The sequence below is a fragment of the Nicotiana tabacum genome, chromosome 7, assembly GCF_000715075.1.
Source record: "Nicotiana tabacum cultivar K326 chromosome 7, ASM71507v2, whole genome shotgun sequence".
NCBI classification, from domain to species: Eukaryota; Viridiplantae; Streptophyta; class Magnoliopsida; order Solanales; family Solanaceae; genus Nicotiana; species Nicotiana tabacum.
The window spans coordinates 118,558,102-118,584,495 of NC_134086.1; the positions used below are offsets into that span (position 1 = coordinate 118,558,102).

At 36.4% G+C, this 26,394-nt stretch overlaps 1 protein-coding gene across 1 annotated transcript; it reads right to left on the bottom strand.

The window, feature by feature from the left end:
* Nucleotides 1–11,269: 11,269 nt before the first annotated feature.
* Nucleotides 11,270–26,189, bottom strand: LOC107803306 (uncharacterized). The gene is made up of 16 exons (XM_016626993.2): nt 25,840–26,189; nt 25,026–25,159; nt 21,708–21,765; nt 20,496–20,711; nt 19,626–19,901; nt 19,025–19,159; nt 18,803–18,928; nt 18,007–18,051; nt 17,164–17,277; nt 15,970–16,112; nt 15,731–15,854; nt 14,930–15,004; nt 14,094–14,462; nt 13,901–13,993; nt 12,552–12,708; nt 11,270–11,898 (listed from the first exon to the last, which is right to left on the bottom strand). Exons 1-16 carry the CDS (start codon nt 26,071–26,073, stop codon nt 11,621–11,623), a joined length of 2,577 nt encoding a protein of 858 aa, XP_016482479.1. The 5' UTR covers nt 26,074–26,189; the 3' UTR covers nt 11,270–11,620.
* Between the last annotated feature and the right edge of the window lie 205 nt (nt 26,190–26,394).

Consider the following 26,394-nt stretch of genomic DNA (forward strand, 5'->3'; position numbering starts at 1 on the left):
GTTTGAGAATTTGAAGAATATTAATTAAATAGCATTAAATCAGTTTTGGTGCCTTATAGTGAATTTTCGATATATATATATAAGTGCATCCAAAATCTATAAGATGTAGAGATTATGTGATGATTCGGTACTGAGTCTGAATCTAAGGGGCAGAGAGATAGCGAAATAGTTCTTCCTAAAGAGTACTATAAGATATTCATTTAATGTTCAATCAAAGATTCAAAATAGAAACATCAAAATTCATTAGCAATATAGCAAAGATAAAACACACACGCATGGTAATGGGAAACTAATACTATTTCAAATCAGCTAAATGACATAATATTGAAGCCTCAAAAAAGTTTTGAATATAATGCTCTGCATAGAACTAATGAATAGATCGATCGATATAATTATTTCTCTTTACGAAGCTGATTCCGTTACATTTGTTTGATTTGTATTAATTCAACTAAATAAAAAATTTATTTATGGCGGTTTGATGCATTTAACTTTTGCTATGCATGGCTCTAAGAAAGGGTCGGAGCACGTTTGATTATACAGAAGATAGCTTTTATTTGTGGTTCTTCAAAACTTGTTTTATAACTCAAGTTTATGACCTTCTTATCGTAGAAATAACAACTTTTACCATTGCGACGTTCCATTGTGCCCGGATAACACACACTTGGAGTAATGAAGAACAACGATATATACAAAGAAATCTAGTTAATTGCCCACATGAATTTGAGCCTAATACATAGCAACTAGCACTATATATATGTCACGTTACATTCTTAAGTAGAATATCATACATCACTTTAAGAATAAGAAACTTTACTCCTTGACAGAACAATGTGCACACATTCCAATACGAGATTGCTCAGACAAACCTCAATGACGTGGTTAAAACACGACAAATTTTCATTAGAGAATATTTGCATGCTCTTTGCTTTTCTTCTTCAAATCCTTTTTTACATGCTATAAGCTCCTTTATTCTAAATAGTACATGCTCAATGGTCCATGTTGAAAGAAAAAAGAAAAAAAAGAAGAAGAAGAAGCTGGATTAAAAAGTAAATATTCTGAACCAGCTTTTATAATCTGCAGTTATTGAGAAAACAAAAAGACTTTGGAGATTCTAATTCTCAAGCACTTTCAGATGATTGGTCCACCCTTTAACAATTTAAATTCTTATTTACTGACAATGTATATGTTTGTAAAAGCATCAAGTAGAATAGATGCTTTAACTCTTCGTCAAGCCTAATATGATAGTAATTTAGATATAAAGTTATAAGAACCTTATATACCAGTTAAATTGCACTCGTAGTGTAAAAGTTCTTTATATCAACTCAAACTTCTTAAAGAAGATTCATCCTTGTCACTAGAAGTGACAAAATGGTTAAAGAAAATAGTTAACCACCCATATTATCCATTAAAAATGGGTTGGATAATGAATTTTTTAAAAACGAGTCAAATTTGGATAAGAACTATATTATCCATTTAGAAAATAGATAACCAATGAGTAACCAATGGATAACCAATGAGTCTAACTTTTACATTTGTAAAGCCTCAAATTAGGGGTTCCTCAAGTTAGAGAGACTAAAAATTCTCCCAAAAGTGATCATATACAAGAAGTCATGGATAATATGGGTAACCGGTTAACCCATTTTTTATCCGCATTAAATATGGGTCGAGGTCAGATAATTTATCCGTTTTTCATTACCTATTTTTTACCCGAACCACATCCGTCCCGACCTGCCTGTTTGCCACTCTTACTTATCACATAACATGCCCTACTAATTAAAACAAAGCAAATTTTCCGACCAAAAACATCCAGGGAGGTCCATTGGAAAAGTTTCCGACGAGCCAATTTCCGGCCGACCTTCTGTTTGCAACAAATTTATGCAGAGAAAAATAAAACTGCAATCACAAACAACTATAAAGAAAAATAATTTTTGTCACGACCCAAAATCGACTGTCGTGATGGCGCCTATCGTGGAACTAGGTCAGCCTCAACTTAACAACCCATCACATCAACAATAAGTTTGAAAATAAAACTAAAGCATTTAGAATTTAAAGAAACCTTTTTGAAACATAATAAATTCCAAAATACGATACAATCCAGCCCAAAACTAGGGTGTCACTGAGTACATGAGCGTCTAAATCAGAATACAGTCCACTATAGTATCTAGAGAAATAAACTGAAAATATGACAAATGATAAAGGAGGAGAGTCAAGACTTGCGAACACCGTGCAGATACCTCGATAGTCTCCCAACTGTGGAACCTCAATCAGCAATTGTCGTTGCGACTAGTATCGCCTGGATCTGCACATGAGGTGCAACGAGTAACGTGAGTACACCAACTCACTATGTAACGAGTCCAAACTTTGGACTGAAAGGTAGTGACGAACTCAACCGGAACAGATAAATTAGAAATACATGTGCAGAAACGTAGACATGCTTTCAAGTTAAATAGACAGCTCAAAGCAGTAAAGTAAATACAGATCTGAATAGTGTAAGGTATGTAGATCAACTATCTCTACATGCCAATGCACATACTGTACGAAATGCACCATGTGCTCCCACTCTCAAATACTCAACCACTTGGTATTGTATATGGCCCATCCGGCCCAGGGAAGATTCATCCCGGAACATATACATCACTGACTATAAGTCACCCAGTAACGAAGAAAAAAGGGCAATCAAGCCCTGTAGAGAAGATCCATCTCCAGGTATCAAGTACTTCGGACAAGATCCATGTCCATGGAAGATCCATCCCTTAATAATATCAACTACGCTCACTGGCGGTGCGTTACAGACTTCGGAGGGGCTCCTATAGCCAAAGCGATATCACTAATCAATATAACCGCTGAGGCGTGCAGCCTGATCCCATAATTGTCACTCATTGCCAGGCTCTCGGCCTCACTCAATCGTCAATCTCCAGTCTCACCCACATACTCATAATGTCATGAAAGCTAACCCGGAACAATGATATTATGTATAAATAAATAAAACTAAGACTGAGATATGGTATAAAAAGCATTAATATGACTAAGTAAATAATATCAATGAAATCAGTGAGATGACAGCAAGAAATGACCACTAGGGGTCTCAACAGTACCGACATAAAGCCTAAACATGATATCTAGCATGATTGATAGCTCAATTACTTTATCACATGGTGAAAACACGGATATCAGCATAATAGAGTCACTATACGGTGCTATGGAATCAACCAGGTCGCAATCCTCACGGTGCACGCCCGCACGCCCGTCTCTTGGCATGTGCGTCACCTCTATATCAATCACATAACTCATAATTCAGGGTTTCAAACCCTCATAACCAAGTTTAAAACTGTTACTTACCTCAAACCAAGCAAAATCCTACTCCACAATGTCTTTGCCTCTCAAATCGATCTCCAAACGTCCCGAATCTAGCCACAAGTAGTATAATATAATCAATAAAGGCTAAAAGAATTAATTCCACAAGAAAACTATTAAATTATAGCCAAAGTCCGAAATTATCTCAAACCCGGCCCCTGTCTTGAAATCCAACAAAAGTCATAAAACCCGAAATCTCATTCACTCACGAGTCTAATCATACTAAATATATCAAAATCCGACATCAAATGGTCACCCAAATCCTCAAAATTCCTTCTCCAAATTCCTAGACTCAAATCACCAAATTTCACCTTAACACCACACAATCTAGGTGGGAAAATCAATGGGGAAACAAGCTTTATGATCAAAAACGAGTACAAGAAGCTTACCTCAAAATTCCTCTCCAAAATCAGCTAAGCCCGAGTCCAAAATGTTAAAATAAGACTAAAATCGCGAGCTCTTATTTTTAATGTTCTGCCCTGGCCTTTCGCACCTTCGGCCTATTATCCACACCTGCGGAACTGCTTCTGCGGTAAAATACCTGCTTCTGTGGAAGCCACTTAAAACACTAGGCTTGCATCTTCGCTATAGGTCTCGCACATGCGGATTCGCTTTTGCGGCCCTTCGTCTGCTTCAACGAAATTGCCCAAATCTTCCTCCTTCGCATCTGCGGCCCTTTCTCGATTATGTGGGCCCGGAGATGCGCACCATTTCTCGCATCTGCGACTTCCAAAGCCAACATGAAACTCCGCATCTACGCCTCCCCACCACACCTGCGATCATCGCACCTTCGGAATATCCTCGCAGGTGCGATTAGACCAGCAATAACAAACTTCAAACTCCAAACTTGTTTTCGTTAATCACCCGAAATCAATCCGAGGCCCTCGGGACCTCAACCAAATATATCAACAAGTCTTATAACCCGATACAAACTTAGTCAAATCTTCAAATCACCTCAAATGACAAAAATACGAATTACACACGGATTCAAGCCTAACGAACTTTGAAATTTCCAAACTCCACAAACGACGTCAAAACCTATCAAATCACGTCCGATTAACCTCAAATTTTGTACACAAGTAATAAATGACACCAGGAACCTAGTCTAACTTCTGGAAATCCAATCCAACCCTGATATCAAAAAGTCAACTCTCAATCCAACTTTCCAAAATTCCAACTTTCGGTAATTCAAGCCTAATTCTACTACGGACCTCCAAAACACGATCTGGATGCAATCCTAAGTCCGAAATCACCAAACGGATATAACGGAACCATAAAAATTCAAATCCGAAGTCGTTTACACATAAGTCAATATCCGGTCAACTTTTCCAACTCAAGCTTTCGATTAAGAGACTAAGTGTCTCAATTCACATTAGAACAACTTCGGACCCAAACCAACTAACCTGATACGTCATAATATTGTTGTAGAACACAGAAGAAGCAGAAAATAGGGGAACGGGGCAATAACTCTCAAAATGATCGACCGAGTTATAATTTTATTGATAAACATTGCGGATTACAACTCTATTTGTCCCTTGATTCTTCCCTCTGATTTGTTATCCGTAATTCAAGGTCCTTAGAGGCATATTTCTTGAACTAGGATGATATGTACCTTCTTGATGTATTTGATTATCAAGGAGCATATAGCAACACTCTATTTGGATCTTGAATGTTGCTAGAACTTTGAGCAAGACATATTTGACATGTCTTTGATCTCTTAATGAATATTCCAAGAGTTTTATGGAATTTTGAAGATCGAATATTTGATCTCTTTGTGCATACTTCGGGAGTTTATGGAATTGTTGAGACGATCTCCATTTTCGAGATATTCTTTAAGGAAATATGTAACCTTTTTATATGAGTGACCTAGGGTTGAGGTAAAGTAGCCTCCAAGTCAGGGTTTTGGTAGAATAGCCTCCAAGTAACCCTAATAAACTCCTAGAATTTCAAGAGTCGTCTTGTAGTATCTTGAATTTAGGATTTAGATTGATCCGTTAAAATTCAATATCCACAAATGCCTCTTACTTCAAGGTTTATCGGGGTGGAGGCTTACCGAAACCTGAAGATGAGACTTGAAATACCCGACTATCGCAATGTATAATTTTGAAACTTGGAGTTCTCGATTTGTAGGAGCAAGAGATGAAGGGCAGAACTGGTCCCACCGGGCGTGCCAAATTGTTTGCAACAAATTTAGTACAGAAAAATAAAATTGCTATCACAAACAACTATAAAGAAAAAAAGATTTTATTAATAAACATTGTGGATTATAACTCTGTCTGTCCCATGATTCTTCCCTCTAATTTGTTATCTGTAATTCAAGGGCCTTAGCGGTGTATTTCTCGATCGTAGGATGATATACATCTTCTTGGTGTATTTGATTAACAAGAAGCATGTAGCAACACTCCATTTGGATCTTGAATATTGCTATAACTTTGAACAAGACATATTTGACATGTCTTTGATCTCTTAATGAATATTCCAAGAGTTTTATGGAATTTCGGAGATCGTATATTTGATCTCTTTGTGCATATTCTGGGAGTTTATGGAATTGTTGAGATGATCTCCATTTTAGAGATATTCTTTAAGGAAATATGTAATTTTTTTTATAGGATTGACTTTGGGTTGAGGTAAAGTATCCTCAAGTGAGGGTTTTGGTAGAGTAGCCTCTAAGCAACCATAATAGACTCTCCTAGAATTTTAAGAGTCATCTTATAGTATCTTGAATTTAGGATTTAGGCTGATCCATTAAAATTTCAATGTCTACAAATACCCCCTACTTCAAGGTTTGTCGGGGTGTAGGCTTACCAAAACTTGAAAACGAGACTTGAAATACCTGACTACCGCAATAGATAATTTTGAAACTTGGAGTTCTCAATTTGCAGGAGCAGGAGATGAAGGGCTGAACTAGTCCTACCGGGCGTGCCAATTTGTTTGCAGGGCTGAACTAGTCCTATCGGGCGTGCCAATTTGTTTGCAATAAATGCAGAAAAATAAAACTGTAATCACAAACAACTACAAAGAAAAAAGGATGTTATTGATAAACGTTGTGGGTTACAACTCTATTTATCCCTTGATTCTTCCCTCCGATTTGTTATCCGTAATTCGAGGGCCATAACACTGTATTTCTCAAAAGTAGGATCATATGCATCTCCTTGATGTATTTGATGATCAAGAAGCATGTAGCAGCATCCATTTGGATCTTGAATGTTGGTAGAACTTTGAACAAGACATATTTGACATGTCTTTGATCTCTTAATGAATATTCCAAGAGTTTTATGAAATTTCGGCTATCGTATATTTGATCTCTTTGTGCATATTTCGGGAGTTTATAGAATTGTTGAGATCGTCTTTGAATAACATATATACCTTATTGATAGGCATGAATCCTATAGTTGTTTGCAACAAATTTATGCAGAGAAAAATAAAACTGCAATAACAAACAACTATAAAGAAAAAAGAATTTTATTGATAAATATTGTAGGTTACAACTCTATTTATCCCTTGATTCTTCCCTCAAGACATATTTGACATGTCTTTGATCTCTTAATGAATATTCCAAGAGTTTTATAGAATTTCAGAGATCTCATAATTGATATTTTTGTGCATATTTCGAGAGTTTATGGAATTGTTGAGATGTCTCTTCAATGGAATATGTATTCTTTTATATAGGTGTGCATTAGGGTTTAGAGTAGAATAACCTCCAAGAAACCCTGATAGACTCCTAAGATTTCAAGAGTTTTGTAGTATCTTGAATTTAGGATTTAGCTTGATCTGTTAAAATTTCGATGTCTATAAATGCCTCCTACTTTAAGGTTTGCCATGGTGTATGCTTGCCGAAATTTGAAGACAAGACTTGAAGTACTCGACCATAAAATCGCTGCTTTTGAAACTTTGAGTTTTCGATATATAGGAGGAAGAGATAAGGGCAGAACTGGTCCCACCAGGCGTGCTAATTTGTTTGCAACAAATTTATACAGAGAAAAATAAAACTGCAATCACAAACAACTATAAAGAAAAAAAGAATTTTGTTGATAAACATTGCAGATTACAACTTTGTTTATCCATTGATTATTCCCTCACGACATATTTGACATGTCTTTGATCTCTTAGTGAATATTCCAAGAATTTCATGGAATTTCAAAGATCTTATATTTGATCTCTTTGTGCATATTCCAAAAGTTTATGGAATTGCTGAGATGCCTCTTCAAAGGAATATGTATTCCTTTATATATGTGTGTGTTAGGGTTTAGGGTAGAATAACCTCCAAGAAACTCTGATAGACTCCTAGAATTTCAAGAATTTTGTAGTATCTTGAATTTAGGATTTAGCTTGATCCGTTAAGATTTCGATGTCTACACCCTCCTAGTAGATTTCCGACCTTAGTTTGATCTTAATTAGTTTTGTAAATATTTAATCCTACCAAAAGGTCAAGTGAGATTGAATAACTTGCGAGTTTAAATCCTATAACCTATATAGCACAAGGAGAATATAGGGTTTAATGAGTACTAGTTAGAACAGTGCTACTGTGTCTAGTGGCGAAGCCAGAAATTTTTCTAAGGGTGTTCAAATTTGAAAGAAGTATAAAAAAATCTTCGACAAAGGGTGTTTAGTATATGTTATATACGTCTAAAACCTAATATTTTACCTATATACGCAGTGCAATTTTTCGACGAAGGGTGATCAATTGACAATCCTTGCCAGAGTGTAGCTTCGCTCCTGACTGAGTCCGAGTTACACTCTTGTCTTTAGCCTTGGAGGGTGTTTGGCTAATCTTATAAGCTGGTCAAACTGGCTTATAAGTACTTTCTGGCTTATCTACGTGTTTGGTAAAATTAAAAGTGCTTATAAGCCAAATATAAGTCAAAAGCCATAAGTTGGTGTCCCCTAACTTATCAAATTTCAGCTTATAAGCACTTTAGGTTTCACCAAAATATTTACTATTCTATCCCTAAAATACTTCTTTTTAAAACAAAACTCTTCGTAACCCAATTCTTTAACTGCTTATTATTAATTTCAGCACTTTTATCCAAACACGTAACTGTTTATTTTTTAAATCAGCTTCAACACTTAAAAATGTTTTTCAGCACCTAATGGTTATCAGCTACTCTACATCACCTAAGCCAACGGGCTCTTAGACATGCACAATTTTGGGGTCAGCTGATGGGAAAGACGATACTATATTTTAAACTAATGGGTTCAATCTTTAACAACGTCAGTACTCAGCTCTAATTTAAAATTATATGTTCAAAATTTAATATTTATGAAATTATTATTGTTTCTCACATACATATCTATGTTCCGTATTAAAAATATTAGGTTGAACCGGTAGCACCACGGCTACATCAACCGTTGGTTGATGGTTTAAGATAGTTAATCCTAGCATAAAATCATGCATACAATAATACAATGTTTATTTTGACGCACAAGAAAAATAAAAGGCATATAGTTAATGTAGCGTTTGGTTGGTGGTGTTAAATAGTTCTGGTATTATATTATGTAAGAATTTATGTATCATTTTATACGGTACAAAGTACAAAATAATTTTTTTTTCAAGAATATATATATATATGTGTGTGAGAGATAGAGAAAGAGAGCGCGTGTATGCGCATCCATATAACCTCTCTTACACATGAAATTTTTCTTTATTTTTGTTTAATCACACTACCTGGTAGGGGAAGGGAAAATAGGGAAGAAAATTATAAGGTAGAGAATCAAACCCTCACCAATAAAGCAAAATTTCGGTAACCAATTAATTGAGCTACTTAGTGGGCGTGGACATAAGAACTGTGAAACTTCGGGAAACAGTAACTTTTTTTACAAATAAAAATGATATTTGAAAATTAAAGTTGTGTTTGGACATGAATATAATTTGGCGCTGCTTTTTAAATTTTTGTGAGTGGTTTGAAGTGAAAATTTTGAAAAATAGCTTTTTGGTGTTTTTCAAATTTTTACAAAATTTTGAAATTTAACTTCAAATAAAATTTAAAACTTTCATGGCCAAACACTGATTTCGAAAAAAAAGTAATTTTTTTAATGACCAAACAGGCCCTTACATTCTGTTTACACATGCACTTAGTGAGCGTTTGGACATAAGAATTGTAAAATTCCGAAAAAGTGAATTTTTCAAGTGAAAATAGTATTTGAAAATTAGATTTGTGTTTAGATATGAATATAATTTTGGGTTGTTTTTGAATTTTTATGAGTGATCTGACTGAAAATTTTGAAAAATAATTTTTTCGAGTTTTTTCAAATTTTTAAAAAAATTCGAAATTCATTTTCAAGTGAAAATTGAAAAATTATGGCCAAACACTGATTTCGAAAAAAATGGAAAAAAAAAGGGTGAAATTTTTTAATGGCCAAACGGGCTCTTGATTTCATATTCAAGTGTAACTTTTAAGATTTGGTACCACATCCCCACCCCAACCCCACCCCCCTTATATACTTTCCTTTTTTTTTTTTTACAAACCCTCTAACATTTGGTTTGGGTGACTTCGGCTGCCTTATGTAACTAAAGAGCAAAGAGAAATGGGTTTGGTTTAGAAGGGGATATAATTGAGTGATCCAAGAAAGGAAAGAAAGTGATAATTAAACATGTAGAGTGTTTTCTTTTCTTTTCTTAAAAGTAAGGAAATGCACGCTGCAGCAATATACAGATGTTCTTTGCTTATAAACATCCCGCATGGGAATTGCCTACAGCCTCAGAAAACAAACTTTTCTACTATGGCTTTTCTTAATACTATGTCTTTGCACTTTGCACAGCTTAAATAATTATAAACTTTTGAAACTATTCAATCCCATCGTACAAAGTTCAATCGACTGTCTTTTGTGTTTACTAAGAATATCACTACACAAGTACACATAAAATCAGCACAAGGGAACATCTATACATGAAGAACATTATGATAAAGCCACAAGTAAATGACTGACAAACTCTTAGATAATGGTATTATGTAGTGATCATTGTTGCAAATGGTAACACAATTTCATTAGAGAATTTGCCAATAGCGATTTTGACCTGTTGTTGCTTGTTGGGGTGGGGTTGCAAATTCTGAGGTGGATCCACGAGTGCATTTTTTGTATTTAATCAGAATCTGCTCCATTAGGATGTTACTATTAATATATCACTATTTTTTTTTATAGACATATACATGTAGAAATGAAACTTTCGTCGAATTTTGCTGGTGCCGCTGACCCCTCTCTTTACAACATAGATCAGCCTCGGGTTCCAATCAAACGTTTTATATAATGTGTTTTGGAAATATGTATTCATATAAGATCGCACCATTTAAAATCTTAAAACTTCGTACCTAATTTTGAAATTTTAAGGGTAACACCATCGTGGTCCTTCAAACATTAACTTTGGTCAGAGAAGTCATTCTAAGGTTCTGTTTTCATACGATTATGTGGGTTACTCCAAATGTCAGATTTGTTTTTGTCGTGTAAGAAAACCACTACAGTTTCAGATTAGACATGGTATCCCTGCAACTGCAACTTCCGTAGAATTGTCATTGTTTCACATAGTTTTCTGTTTTGATGATCAAAACCTCTCTGCCCCACTCAATAATTTCTTCTACTGTCACCCAACAGTCTAAAAGTGAAAGGTTTTTGAAACGTAAAGAGCGGGGAATCGCAAATGACATGATTTCTTAAATTTGATATGAAACTTTTTTGAAAATCTATGCTCTATTTTCCCCACACGTACTTAGCAACATAGAAACAATGCCAGTTTGAAAATGGCAATAAGCTTGGAGGAATTCAGTGTTTGCACTTTACAACATCAGTTAATCATGATTAAGTCATATATTCACATAAAAGTATACATTTTAACATATTTTGTTAATTAAGTTTTTTGGTGAAATATGTTTGTTAATTTAGTGCAAACACTGAGTGTTGATGAACTGCTCTTAGCGGCTCCTTATGGAAACTTTCAGAATTATGTCTTAAGACAATTTTATGAGCAATTACAAAACCAGGATTTTACTATTACAAAACAATCATCAATTTACTGTGCTTCAGGATCCAACCGTCAAAGGATTTCCACCAAACTGTGACCTATCATCCACCGGTCATAAACTCAATTGTGAACCTTCAAAAATGTTGAATTAAGAACTGGCTGGCAGATCACAAACTTTCAACCTCATAATATACTCATAAAAGGCTAAAAAAAACCGGTGATACACAACTCTATAGAGAGCTTACTAAAGTTAACATCCTAATAACGACATGCACAACTATATATAGGTGTTTTTTCACCTTTCTAGTTATGTCAAGATTTGATGAACATTTTCCGAAATTCATCATTGGATTTAGGAATTTCATCTTCCGTAGCATCAGTTTCTTCGGATTTGGGTTTATCTTTGTCAACCCAACCAAGCGGCCTGACAGTTCTGGGCACCGCAAACGTATTCTTACCTTTGAGCTGGATGTTAGATGCCCACTGATGACTAGAAGGTTGCCCCTGATGCCCCTTGCCCTCCTTGGAACCTTCAGCAGAATCCTTGGCACCTGGTTTTGAACTCTCAGTAGTTTGCTCAGCACCTTCACCTGCCATTTTAACCCCCATCAGCATGTGGTCGCAGTGAGATAATAGACAAAAATATGCAATTAATAGAAATGATTCACCAAGATTCCTAACACATGAAGAGCATTCTAAAAAGAAAGCAAGACATAAACATGCAGAGCATGGAACATTGTTAAAATGTAGTTCATTCTGCAGTAAGCTACATTGGGTGCTAAATACCAATAAAAGCTGCAAAATATTGAGCCATTGCACAAGCCAAAACATAGAAGTGATGGTAGAAGATATCAGAACTAGATATCGAAAGCGCACAGCAGAAAAGACCAAGGAAACCCAAAAATTGGAGAACAAGGCAACAAGAACTCCCCAAAACGGGAGAAAGATTAAAAGTCCATACTTGAAATTGTATTCAAGCACCAACACAGGAAACCAGAAAAAGAGGGGGGGGGGGGAACCTGTGTCCTTGAAAATTGAAATTACACTGGCAAGTATGCGCCAAAAAGGAATAATCTTTGCATCAATAAGCATTTCACTATGTTACACATCAGTTGTCTTATCCAAGCATTGGCACGAAATGAAGAGGTATCTATGAAGCAATGACATTAAGGTAGAGAACGGAACTAATAAGAATGCGCAAAACCAGTGAAAACAACTGAAGCAAGAGATAGTGGTGTGATACCTTGTCTTGAAGACACACCGTGAGAATCGCTTCCTTTTTTTCTGCCTTTGGGATCTGACTTAGCAATGCTCAATCTCTTCCCAAGCAATGTCTGCTTGTTTTTTGCCACGGCTGCAGCCAGGTGTTTGTCATCCGAGAAATCCACATAAGCCAATCCCTTAACATGTCCAAGAAAGAACAATTATGACACCACATCTAATATAAGTCAGAAATGTTCAATTCTATCCACAAGTCCCATGATTTTCAAGAACTTCAAAAAACTAATTAATTCTAATAACCCATTGACCAATCTAGGTCAACGATCTAGTCAGATTCATTTTATTGATTCTGATGATTGCATTCTCAGTGGATCATGAAACTTCGAAATTGCTGGAGGTTCAAGCTCTGTGTCCATACAAGCTGTTCACTTAGCTAGATGTTTGTGCATTCCAACCCAATACAGGTGACTAAATATGGGTCTCAAATGACAATTCTGCTCTTCTCCTTCCTTTCTTTATTGTTATCCGTAAAAAAAATTGTATCTCCCCCCCCCCCCAAACAAAATTAAATGGCAGTGGCCGAAGCAAGTCAGACATCTAATTTTCACATTGTTATTTTATAGAATGACTCCTTGAGTTTTTGCAAAAAATATTCACATATTAAGAGCGTTTATAGAAGTTCCAGAATGCACAATGTTTAGAAATTTAATATAAGGGTAAAATTGTTGGCAAAAAAAAAACTGTTTGACTTTCCAGATTGTAAAGTATCTCATAAAATAGGAACCATGGAGTAGCGGAAAAGAAAAATAAAAATAAAAATACAAGGGGAACTTTCAATGATCATCAAAACTTGTCTCGGTCACATAATAAAAACTAGAGGGTAAGTGTTTCTAGTGATGTTAGCAAAAGAGAAGGTACTTTTAATACGGCAGTGTTGAGACTAATCGCCTGTTTGGCCAAGCTTCTTTTTGGCCAAAAGTGTTTTTTTTTTTTTTTTTTTTTACCAAAAGCACTTTTGGCCAAAAATTGAGGTGTTTGGCCAAACTTTTGGAAGGAAAAAAAAGTACTTTTGAGGAGAAGCACAAGCAGTTTTGGAGAAGCAGAAAAAAGTAGCTTCTCTCCAAAAGCACTTTTTTGAGAAACACTTTTGAGAAAAATACACTTAGAAGCAGTTTTTTAAAGCCTGGTCAAACACTAATTGCTGCTCAGAAGTGCTTTTCAAATTAATTAGCCAAACACAAACTACTACTCACCAAAAGTGCTTTTGAGAAAAAAAGCACTTCTCAAAATAAGCTGATTTTTGCAGCTTGGCCAAATAAGCAGGTAAGGATAAATCTGTTGATGTGTGTGTGTCTAGAGAAAGAGAGATACCCTCGACTTTCCAGTGAACTTGTCATTTAATATTCGTATAGCAACCACTCCTCCAACATCACTGAAGAATCTGCGTAGGTCGTCATACGTTGCCTGTCACAGTAACAAACAACCAATTAACTGAAGGCCGCTAAGGCAAGTAATTTCATTCAGGAGTATTTTAAACTTCAAGAAACACCAACATACAGCTTACCTTGAGGTTAAGATTAGATACAAATGCAGTACACTGGTCATTATACTGCTTTGGTTTTCCGGAAGAAACATCTTTGTTTTCTTTTTTGCTTCCACTCGCTGGTTTGCTGGCATCCACATCTGGATTTGTATTATTTACCTTGACTGAGTCTTTAACTTGGCCTTTACCATCTTCAGAAGTGATCTTAACATTCTTAGCTTTATCTTTGTGACGTTTAGCAGGAGGTTGTTCTTCAATCAAATTTGATACTGGCTTCCTCTTTTCACGCACATTTTTCCTCGAGGAATTGTCTCTATCATCTGCTGGCACACCAATGTTCTTAGCCTCTTGTAACTTGAATAACTGCAGTTCTTCAAGGCGAGGAGTGACCTGAGACAATTGGAGAAAGGAGAAGCAGAGCCATCAGAAATAAAATTCTTACTCAAAAGCCACCAATAAGATACTCGGGAACAGATAATTCTCACATCAGAAAAGGAATAACAGATGCACCCAAAAAAACACACAAAAAAGTAGCTCCATCAGAAATGTTTTTCTTACTAAAATGTGACTGATGCACCAAAAAGTAAATATCATAATTCCGTCACTGGCCCAAGCTATGAGGCTTTAGGCGACATTAGGCAGATAACAAAATTTCAAATTTTCTTTATATTGCTCATGGAACAGAGTTAGCATAATTACAAATCTTGAACAATTAGAATGCACCAGAGAGATTTGAAATATTTCTGTATAGCACATAAAGGACTGCTCCCTGTATCATCACATCTTATTTTCAACTGAAGTACGAATTAACACACTTATGAGCTAACTCTAGAAGCAATGACATTAAGCTGCATTACCTTTTTAACTGCAAGGTCAAAGTCTTCAAGTGCACCATACTCTCTCTCGAAGCGAATCCATGAATTGCATATGTCCTGAATGATTCTGTTTTTTAGAAGAAGGTATCATCTAATTCAAAATGAATAGCAACTTAGGCTGCAAAGGACGATCCCCTAAAAGATAAAATATAGTAACAGATACACAAAGAGGATAGCACGAAATGGAGCCAAATAAAGTATCCAGCGAGAATCTTCTTGATTTTGCTCCCATTTTTACCAAATTATTAAAAAACTGCTTGAAACCAAAAAGATTTCTGGCATATTTTCATTTGTTAAGTATGTTTCCACACTAATAGCACAATCGATGGTACCTAATTAGTTAAGAGGTGTTTCTCGGGTATAAGGTGCACATTTCTTCTCTTAAGAGACTTTATTGGATTGGGCTGATGTGACAAAAATCATGCTTCAAAGCACAAAAAAACTTGCGTACCTCAAATACACAAAGTATTGCAGATAAAAGTTACTTTTCATGGCCCCAAATTTGTTTCCAAATTGACTGTTCCAAAAATATAAAATTAATAAGATCATAACTGAAAATTTTCCCTAGCCCTAAAGGAACTCTTTGCTACAGTACAGAAGGATCAAATTCAATGGAACCAAGAGATGATGTGTGAGGTAGTTTGAGGAAAATTAAGTGAACATGTTATAGGTACTGTTAAGAGATGGTTCAACAGTTTCACAACCAACAAGCTAGAGGTGATAGTCCTAATAGGAGGTAGAATTTGACAGCATGATCTAAGCGATTTTGTTACAAGAAAATACCTCCGAGCCAGTCCCAGGGAATCGTTTGCTGTAGCATTTCTTAAAGTGGGATCGAGCTTCATTAATATTACCCATCTCAACTTCCATAGCTATGTATCCTTGCCATGCCTCTAGCGTAGATCCGCTGCAAAACAAGCCACATTACAACAAAGAAAATACAAGGAAGAAACTTGGATCAAAACATTAAATTTAAGCATGTTGATGTCTCTAAATGGAACAAGGGAAGATCTCATGAAAACCTGATTTTAAGCAGGCTCTCCCAGACACCACGAGCTGCAGCTAGATCTTTCCCCATAGTTGATTCTAAGCGGGCCCAATATCTATACATCCGCAATAAACTTTCTGTATTCTTCAGATGTGGAGACAAATAATCTGATGCACGCTGGAAGAAAAGGAAAGAGAGTACCTTTAGTTACATTGTGGGTTTCTTTACCCAAAAAAGAAGTTTCATTGTTGGATTATATAGAAAAGGAATTATTTCTTACAACAGATTAGAAACACTTGAATGAATATCAAGGATAATTGCACAATAAGATGGTGAATGGTACAAAAAGGTTCAATTACAAATCAAACTGCATTTGGCCTAACATGACTATTCAGATAGAGTTAATGCGAAACTCTTAATTTCATCAGGGGACAGGTGAGAGCAAAATTAAATGTTGAATATTTTAGTGATAAGAAAGTGCAGAAGAATGTCATGTTAACTACTTTGAGTTATATAATACTGGAAAGGAGATGAGCAGACGAAGCTTGAAATTAGGAAATTGAGAATCCATTGAGATGGAAAAATCGGAAACACAATAGTCACACTGAAATGTGGATGTATAGCAAGTCATGTGACACTCCCAAATATCAGAAATTGTGGAAGTCCAAAGAAAAGAATAGGAGACAATAGAAGAAGGATTAACAGACAAATTCAAAAGTATTGCAAGAAACATTAAGAATCGTGTCAGGACTAATTCTTGGACACACAAAATTGTTAATTAAGCAGTCAACTGTGATAGTGGACATCACTACATGTCATTTGCAAAAATATCAAGTTGAGCCAACCCTTCTTTTTAATGATTAAAAAAAATCGAACCAAGCATTGGATCGATTTAAAGCTTACACAGATAGGGAGTTGAAAATACAAAAGTACCACCATTGGGGTTCATAAACCAAGCATAGTTGGCGGTTCTTGCTGTACAAAGAGCCTGTTTAACCGTTCATACTTTCATTAACCAATTTACCCTTTTGGTTTACTGCTTGTATACAGGATATTTTACTGTCATTAATAAACTTATATACCTTATTAAAAAATCAGATATAGATGTTGTGTGAAGTCCTTCGAAGGCAAGAATCAACAGCAAAGCAAACAAAAGCTAAGATTGAATTCCAGGGCAAGGGTAAACACCAAGAGGGGGTCAAAATTCTTCAGTAATTAGAAAGTGTACCTGAAAAGTTTCCCGTATAATTATATAATCCAAGTCGCTGCTTTCAGCCCCAGATTCCAACGAAGACAACCTCCGCCTTAAGCCATCAACTCTTGTGAGAAATACATCAAGATACTGCAACAAACATAAATAGGTTTATCATCCAATGAACTGTGCATTTAGTCCCTAAAACACAATGCAGCTAAAGGTTAGAACCAACTCTATAAAATCGATCCTAAGATATAGCAACTTAATTTGCAGAAATATCTATGAATTTTCCTTGTTTTCAGAAGTGGGCATTCTCAAAAGGAGACCATGAGATACAGCAACCAGCAAGCATTCACATCAATGCACTTCCTAACAAATAAAAGTTTCATTGATTAAGAGATAACAGGATGAGTTAACTTCTACAAGTTCTCTACGACGTTTATTTTGGACGAACAAGTCACTGACAAACTTCCATGAGCATCAGACTTCTTTGCAGCAATTGCATTGTCAAAAAGCTAAAATTTGGCGTCAGCAAAGAAATACTAAATCACTCCACCCTGATATGTGCCCGATGAAGAGAACATAGAGCAAATTTCAGTACTGAAATTTGCATATGTTGGCATACAGTGAATCTTTTGTTCATTTTGAAGTTCTATCAAATACCAAGTTGCAATTCAAAATTAACAGCAAATTGTCAGCAGTAGTCAAATCTAATATTGCATCACCTCATTAACAGGTAATAGAAGTAAGGAACAGTCCAAAGGATGCACCAGAAGACCTATGTAGTTTGCACCATAACATAGTAAACATACTGCACAGGAATGGGCGGAGAAAAATTTGACTACTAATAACAACCAATGGCAGATATGTCCTAACCTCTTCAAAGCTTGAGAAAGTGCACTGTAGGGCCTTCTCGAAAACCTGGAAAATGACAAAAAATTGAATAAGAATCCTGATAGTAGCCACAAATACTGATACACGTGCTATTACAGACAGCAGAATGGAAACTAAAGCGCTAAATTCTTCTCATTAAGTTTAACGTAAAAAAGATATCATTGTCTAATACTGAAAAAGAAAAGAAAAAGGAAAAGAACAATTCGACAGAAATCAAAACAGCAATAACACAGTTATAAGAAAATATAGGAAACGAAACACAACTACTATTACACCTCAACTCCAAGCAAGTTGGGGAATAAATAGCAAACAATCAGGTGTCAAATATCCAATTCTTTTGACAATGAGGGATTTTGTCAGAAAGTACTTTTTTTTTTATTTTGCACCGGGTGTCCGAGTCTCTTCGAGCCCCGACTAATCCTGGGGGTGCACAGGCCCTCGCCCGCAAGTGCACCACGGTTAATTCAGGTTTTACCCAGTCCGATGGCCCTCAGAAATTGTTTGCACCCAGTGGGTTTCGAACTTGAGACCTTGAAAGGGAGCAAACCCCAAGGCTCAAGTCAATTGCCACCAGGCCAACCCCTGAGAGTTTGTCAGAAAGTACTTAATACATGCATTTTAATAAAAGACAGACAGTCAATGCTGGATCTCCAGCAGATAAGTCCAAAGCATAAAGGAACGTACCCTTCCAGCTTGAAATTCTGGTAAAAGATGACACTTAAAATCAGAATAAAATTCAGTGATTGAATATCCAGCAAAGTCAAGAATGGAGACATACAGCAGATAGCTCTTCCTCAGAAGCACGACTGCGTTCAAGAGACAGCAAGTATCGCACCCACAGGTCTCCAACCCAGGGACAGTTCCTTGTCGCCCTTTTGTAAATGTCCCGAACAAGACTGGAGGTCTGCAAATAAAGGCACGTAACTTAAAGCTGAGTCAGTTTTCATCACAATCAAGAAATGACAAATTAGTTAAAAGGGATTAAGTCCAGAGAACAAACCTTCAAGGTTTTATCCATGTAGTGAGTATAATCGAGCCAGAGTTCACTAGATATAGGAAATTCAGTTACGGCACGCTCATATAAGATTTGTATCCTTGCTGGATCCCCCAATGATTGCTCAAATTTTAAGTAAGCCTGCAGGAAAACACCACGAGTAGAATTCTTAACAGATAATTGAGTCTAAAATACCTGGTATATTGATCAAGTCCTTAATAGCACAGAAGGAGCTATATTGTACTTATTAGTGGTTAAAATTTGGGTTCATCTCACGCAGGATTGCTAATTTCAACAGTTTTTTCTTTCTGTTAATTTTAGGTATGTGCCTCAGCCAAATTCCAACCAACCAAAAAGCCAGTCCTTGATTCTAGACCGTAACAACTAATAAGTTACACATATGTGACACAATCTTATTCTCGCACACAATGTACCTTTACTAAAGTCATGATAGCAGGCGTATCAATTTAGTCACGAGTCCGTATACTACGACAATTTGCGAGCCATCCAATTTTAATACCTAATTTTGAAGTGTGACTATCATTGTCAAACAATCATTTTCGAGTCCTGTTTCAAAAATATAGACAAGAGCATCAGGATTATGCACCATAAAGTTTTGAAGTCTTTCTGATTCAGGTGCAACTTTACAAGATATTTGATTCTCAAGATGAGTCCTGGCATTCATCATGTCGAGGGCCTTCTGATATGAAGAGGCAACATGTGGCGAAAGCCCATCCAAGTTACTGGAGTCTACATCAAGATCGGCTCCCTGTTTTGCTTCCCAAGCCTTGTATGTGTGAAGAGTTGAACTTAGATCAGCAAGAGGGACAGACAACTGGCGATGGAATAAATTCCTAATACGCTGGACCTGCTTCTCTCTCAACTGCATCACAATGAAGCAAACATACAATAGCAAATATCAACTATAAAATGTGGATACACCTCTTCTTTGTATATGTTCATGATTTCTTGAGAGTCAAACCAAGACACAAGTTTAACCCATTTTGGGAGTGGGAGTGATAACTGGTTCAGAGGAAGAACAACAAGGCGCAGCAGCATTTTTTATTAGCACATTCTTAATTCAGAGGAGAACATTAAAAGCCCGTAAACTCTCCGAAACAGTGATTTGGAAGAAGCTCTATTAGATGAATGGCAGCAAGCTCCTAAAGAATATGACTCGTGATATGAGCAGGGAAATATGAACAAAGACATGTTGTATGCTTGCAGGAAAAACAAAGAGGGGTGCATGGTGATAACGACCTTAAGGAAAGAGAAATCTTCCCTTTTCCTCCCATCTGGAGAGGTACACAACCTTAAAAGAAAACAAGGGCTAAGGAAAGAACTGCGCGCTTTATCAATACCAACAGCAACGCCTTAATCTCAAACTAGATAGGGCTAGCTCTACTATATCTTAAGAAAAGGCTAAAGGGACAACGGCACATATAAAAGGAAAGAAAAGAAAGCGTCAAGCTCTTACGTCCGCATCAGTTTCATCAATTGTGAGGAAAATATCTTGTTCGAATTCCCTGTATAATTCCCATATCCTGCTGCCTTCAGAAACATGCAAACCAGCAGCTACAATGGCACGTTCAAAGAGATTTCTTGCCTTTGAAATTCCACTGACGGAACGGGTACGGACTGATTGGTCATGCTCTTGAACAAAACTTAAGTAGTCACACCACAAAGCAACAGACTGCATCAAGCGAAAAACAATCAGTACATTTATTTTGATTCAAGCAAAACCCATTTCATTGTCCTCATAAAAGCAGTAATTGTGCTGATTTTTCACATGAAAATAATATTTAGTATAACTCTGTTTTTTTCATCTTAATGATAACCGAGAAATCCCCAAGGGCCAGTGGCACACGATTTGAAACTCGGTGAATGGGCCCATCCCTCTACCCTTCTCCACTTAACTACCAGGCTTTTGTCTATGGCAAAGATCCAACCCATGACGTGTGCCTCGCCCACATATCATGCACTGCGCTCTTAGCACCATACCAAAGCCGTGGGGGCAATATTAGGACAATTCTTTTTTTGAAATGGAATATATTAGGACAATTCTTATTATGCAGATATTTCCAGAATATCAAAGATAAGTTTCTTTTCCAAATATTCTTCATAAGCAAAAAACAACTTCGAATTATTACTTCTTTAATACGATTTCCGTCAATAAAGTTGTTCTAATAGCAGCATGAGATTTACACAACTTTGAAATAATGTAAGAATACTGGAAGTACTTCACATTACCATCCTACTATGAAGCAGCACAAGGAAAAGGCTTATTAAGGTATCAGAGAATGGTTGTTTCTAACACAGACCCTTCTACCGTTCTACTTTACCAAGGGCAGGCTTCTATTATCTTTTACGCCTTTTGCAATACAAAGAAATATTTGACAACTATATCCTTGAAATTTTCCGTCAAAGTCATTTCAATAAAGGCAAGGCAACTTTTAAACAATAAACAGGGCGCGCTCAATAAAGATTAAGCTTATCTTAAAGTCACTAGGCACGGACAAAGCAATTATATTTTGGATCTCCCGGTGAGTCGTCTTGCATATAGCACATACAACAGAAAGCATTAGTGTTTTCAATCTAGAACTAGAGCCTTGCTCGCACCTTAAATTCTTTTCACTCTTTTAAAGTGAATAAGCAACAGGATTCACAGTGACATTAACACACTACTTACAAGATAGTCAGACACCCCACGCTCAAATAGCTTCTCAACTGCAGGGAGAGCCTCGGGTCTGCAAAACAAACATGCAAATAAAAATATAAGAAGATAGCAAAAGTGGGTTTTTTTTCTATTTCATTATGTGTCATAGAGCTAAACAGGCCAAATATACAACAACAACAATAACAATCCAATAAAATCCCACTAGTGGGTCTGGGGAGGTTAGAGTGTACGCAGACCTTACCCCTACCCCGGAGGGGTAGAGAGGCGGTTTCTGGAAGACCCTCGGCTCAAGAAAACGAAAAGAGAGCACTCCAGAGAAGCAAACCAATTGAACCTATATTTGCTCAATGGATACAATTAGACAATAGGTCCGTAACAACAACAGAAACCAGAAAAATAATACTCCCACCCTTCCAGTTTATGTGAACCTATTTCTTTTTTGGTCCGTTCCAAAAAGAATGACTATTTTCTAAATTTGGAAACAATTTAGCTTAAACTTACAATTCTACCCTTAATAAGAAGCTTTTATAATCACACAAATACTCTTTGACTTGTTTAGGACCACAAATTTCAAAAATCTTCATTTTTTCTTAAACTTCGTGCACAATCAAACAGGTTCACATAAATTGGAACGGAGGGAGTATTAGCATCGTAAGAGACAGCAAATAAATGGAAGAGAAATAACACAATACTATGAAAAATGGAAAAATCATGCGAACACAACATAAGCCGCTCGCAATCCTAGACAAAACACTATCAGACTAGTCGTTACAAAGTAGAAAAACGCTCGACTACCCCTAAGGCCCTAACATTCAACCCTAATGCGCGACCTCCACACCTTCCTATCAAGAGCACGTCTTCAGAAATCTGAAACCGCGTCATGTCCTACCTGATCACCTCGCCCCAAAACTTCTTAGGCCGCTCTCTACTCCTTCTCATACCTGCCAAGGCCAACCGCTCAGACCTCCTAACCGGATCATCTAGACTTCTCCTCCGCACGTGCCCGAACCATCTAAGCCTCGCTTCCCGCACCTTGTCTTCCATGGGAGCCACACCCACCCTCTCCCGAATATCTTCATTCTTAATCTTATCCAACCTAGTGTACCCGCACATCCATCTCAACATACTCATTTCTGCTACTTTCATCTTATGGATATGTGAATTCTTGACTGACCAATACAACATGGCTGGTCTAACCACCGCTCTATAGAACTTACCTTTAAGTTTCGGTAGCACATTCTTGTTACACAGGACTCCAGACGCTAATCTCCATTTTATCCACCCCACCCCAAGAATAAATAAATCAAGGGAATCTTTGTGTGTCTCAAAAATTATCATATTACACGAATAGTGTCAAAATAAACTCGATGTCATTTACATATATATCAGGCTATACAAACAAACCCATCACTTTTTCTAACATCTAAATTTTTAAGAGAAAAGGTCTTCTACTCCATTTGTCTTCACCCTCCCATGGAGTTTCTCCATTCCTTGTCAAAACCTCCTCCCCATCCTTTTTCAACTATGGCTCGTATACTAAAGCTAATTCGTTAACTCCAAATCTAAAGAAATGTCTCTAGTAAATAAAGATCTGTTGTAGATTAGAAAATCATAAATGCTTTCCCCTAGTTCTTTATCCACTCTGCACTCCCTTTGTTTTTTTTATGACCGAGAAATCCGTCTGGGGCCGATCCTTTGGACCAACCGCAGCCTTCGAAACTCGATGGATAATGGGTCTGCCCCTCTACCCTTCTCCACTTAAATACCAGGTTTTGCTTTGCATGGTGTGGGGGCTTGAATTTGTGACCTAAGACACAAATCCACCACCCTTTGTTTTAAAGATTAGAACTCTCTAGTCGTTAATTTCTTCAGTAAGGATGTTAAAATTGATGTCATTAATGAATTTTCTCTCTTGAATTTCAATAATAAGCTATTCAGAAATCAACAACAATAATAATAATAAAGTCAAACTGAGTGAACAACCATACAACAAGAAATGAGATGCCCTCTTCATCTGCCTGTTTTTTCTCTCTATCTTATCTTAAAGTGCAGACTAGTACATAGACATTTTTCAGATAACATGTAAGAAAAGTTACAAAATCAATCAGAACAAGGTCATGCAAGTTATAGAGAGGATCGCCTCAGCAAGCATGCATCGTCAAAGTGGAGAATAGAGAGCATGATGGAAACATGATTTCAACATGGTGTCAAATCAACTTTTTTCAGAAGGTCAAGTCAACTTGTTAAACGGAAAAAAGAAAAACAATGTTCAAAGAAGACTATGAGGGTGTTTGCCTAAGCTTATAAGCTGGTCAAACTGGCTTATAAGCACCTTTTGGCTTATCTACGAGTTTGGTAAATACTCAAAGTGCTTATGAGTCAAGTGCTTATAAGCTAAAACCAGCCATAAGTCATAAGTTGGTCACCCCCAACTTATGGCTTTTCAGCTTATAAGCACTTTTAGTTTGACCAAGGCTTTTACTAGTTTATCCTTAATAATATTTTCTAATTCACAAGATATTTTTCCCAAAATAAATTTTCTAACTTTCTTTTCATACCATATTTGTTGTTCATCCTTTTCTTTACAAAGAAATCTTTTATTTTATAAGCTTTTCTAAAGTTTTTAAGGATATTTTAGTCATTTCAACAAAAGAACAACTTATCAGCACTTTTCTACCAAACACATCAACTGTTTATTATCAGTTTCATCACACTTATCCAAACATGTAAATGCTTATTTAAAAATCAGTTTCATCACTTAAAAATATTTTTCAGCATTTCAAGCTTATCAGCTATTTACAATCATCTAATCCAAACGGGCTCTATGTGTTCTCTATTTTAGCTTGGGAAATAGAGATCTCCAAATGGATTTGGATCTTCCCCGCAACTTCAATCTTGTTCACAGTAAAGCAGAAATGAGAGAACAAAAAAATGCAACTGTTGGATAAGTATTATTTTGGGAAAGGAAAATACAAAATTTACAGAACAAATGTCCTACTATTAATTTCCTCTGCTCCCCTTAATAATTAGAGATCCAACTGTGCATACAGGAGCACAAGTCTCTATAGGAGAGCAATACGATGTAAAACATATAGAATAAGTTCCACATAAATCTTCTGTATTGTCCTTTCCTAGCCCTTCCTATGGCCCTAACCTATACAATCTCTCATGCTTATCCACTGCCTTTCTATCACGAAGAACCTAAAGACTAAGTATGCCTCAGTATGGTACAAATATCTGTAAATCATCAAACAACATCCATTGTTAAACAGGAAAGAAAAAGAATTTAAATAAGAAATAAATACAGTAGAAAAAAATGAAAAGTGGTACCCCGAAGAAAGAGACGTCTCATCTTTAGTCCACTCCTGCCACATCTCAGAACTCAAAGGAAAAATAGCATTCATGGCTTCCCTCGCTTGTCTAAGCTTCTCTATATCCCCTTGCTTCCTTAAAGCTTTTATGTACTACACAGACACAAAAAAAACATTGTATCATCAATCTCTAAACAGACAAATACGCATACTACAGAAGATACAGAAAACAGCTCCAACTAATAACTGCTTCAAAAATGAAAAATCATTTAACCTCATAGAAATAGGTAAACCAATAGTTTTAGTGAGCATTCGTGGTGTCTATGAAAAGAATATGTTTCCACCAAAATGGTTCAATGACTTTTCGCACTTATGGACAGAATTCATTTTTCTTTACCAATATCTCAACTCTTACTCATATCACGTATTTCAGTGATCATCTGGACATTATTATTGATCTATTTTTTTGATGATCGAGAAACCGTCTGGGTCCAACTTTTAGGACCATTCGAATGGGGGTAATGGGCCTGCCGCTCTACGCTTCTCCACTTAAACACCAGTCTTATTTCGCATGGCCCAGAGCTTGAACCTGTGACCTAAGTCACAAGTCCCTCAAACTTTGCCACTTGAACTACGCCCTGGGGTCTAGACATTATTGTCAACCCCGTACTCAAAAATGTCATCAAAATACTATTCTTATACCTTATCTTACACCTTGTATGATAATCTGTTACTCCAATAGATAATGATTCACAAACTATTTTCCATAGAACATATATTCCTTCCAACTAATTTGTGAATGAGCATATATATAGAGAGAGAGATAGAGATACTTGAACATGAGCATCGTAATTGGAAGGGTTATTTAAGAGCTCAGTTTGTAGAGCTTGAATTTGTAGATTCTGCTGTGCGTCATCCTCTGAGTCGGAGTCGGAGTCGGAATCCGAATCGGAACTTTTAGTGGATTTCGGGGCGTCGAGCATGTCTTCGTCATCGTTTCCGGTAGGATTTTCGTCGGGAAGTTGAGGTGGATGGGTAGAGGAATCTAGGGTTACGGTTTCCGCCATGTTTAAATTTTTACTTCAGCTTCCCCGAGATAGTTCTGCAGAGTGTCAAGCTATGCGACGCCGTAGAAAAGACCCACTGTTCTTACCCTCTGTTTGGATCACTGTTCCATCGCTTTAAAATGTATTGGTCTCGTCCTTTTATAATGTATCATATTGTACCGTATTATATTGTATCGTATTGTTTTATAAATACAATGTTTGAATAGATTGTATTATTTGTTGTTGTTAAATAACATTTTGTTGTTTAGTTTGACTGTATATACTGTACTGTAACTGATAAGTTTACTAAAATACCCTCAATTATTTTAAATATTTAATTTA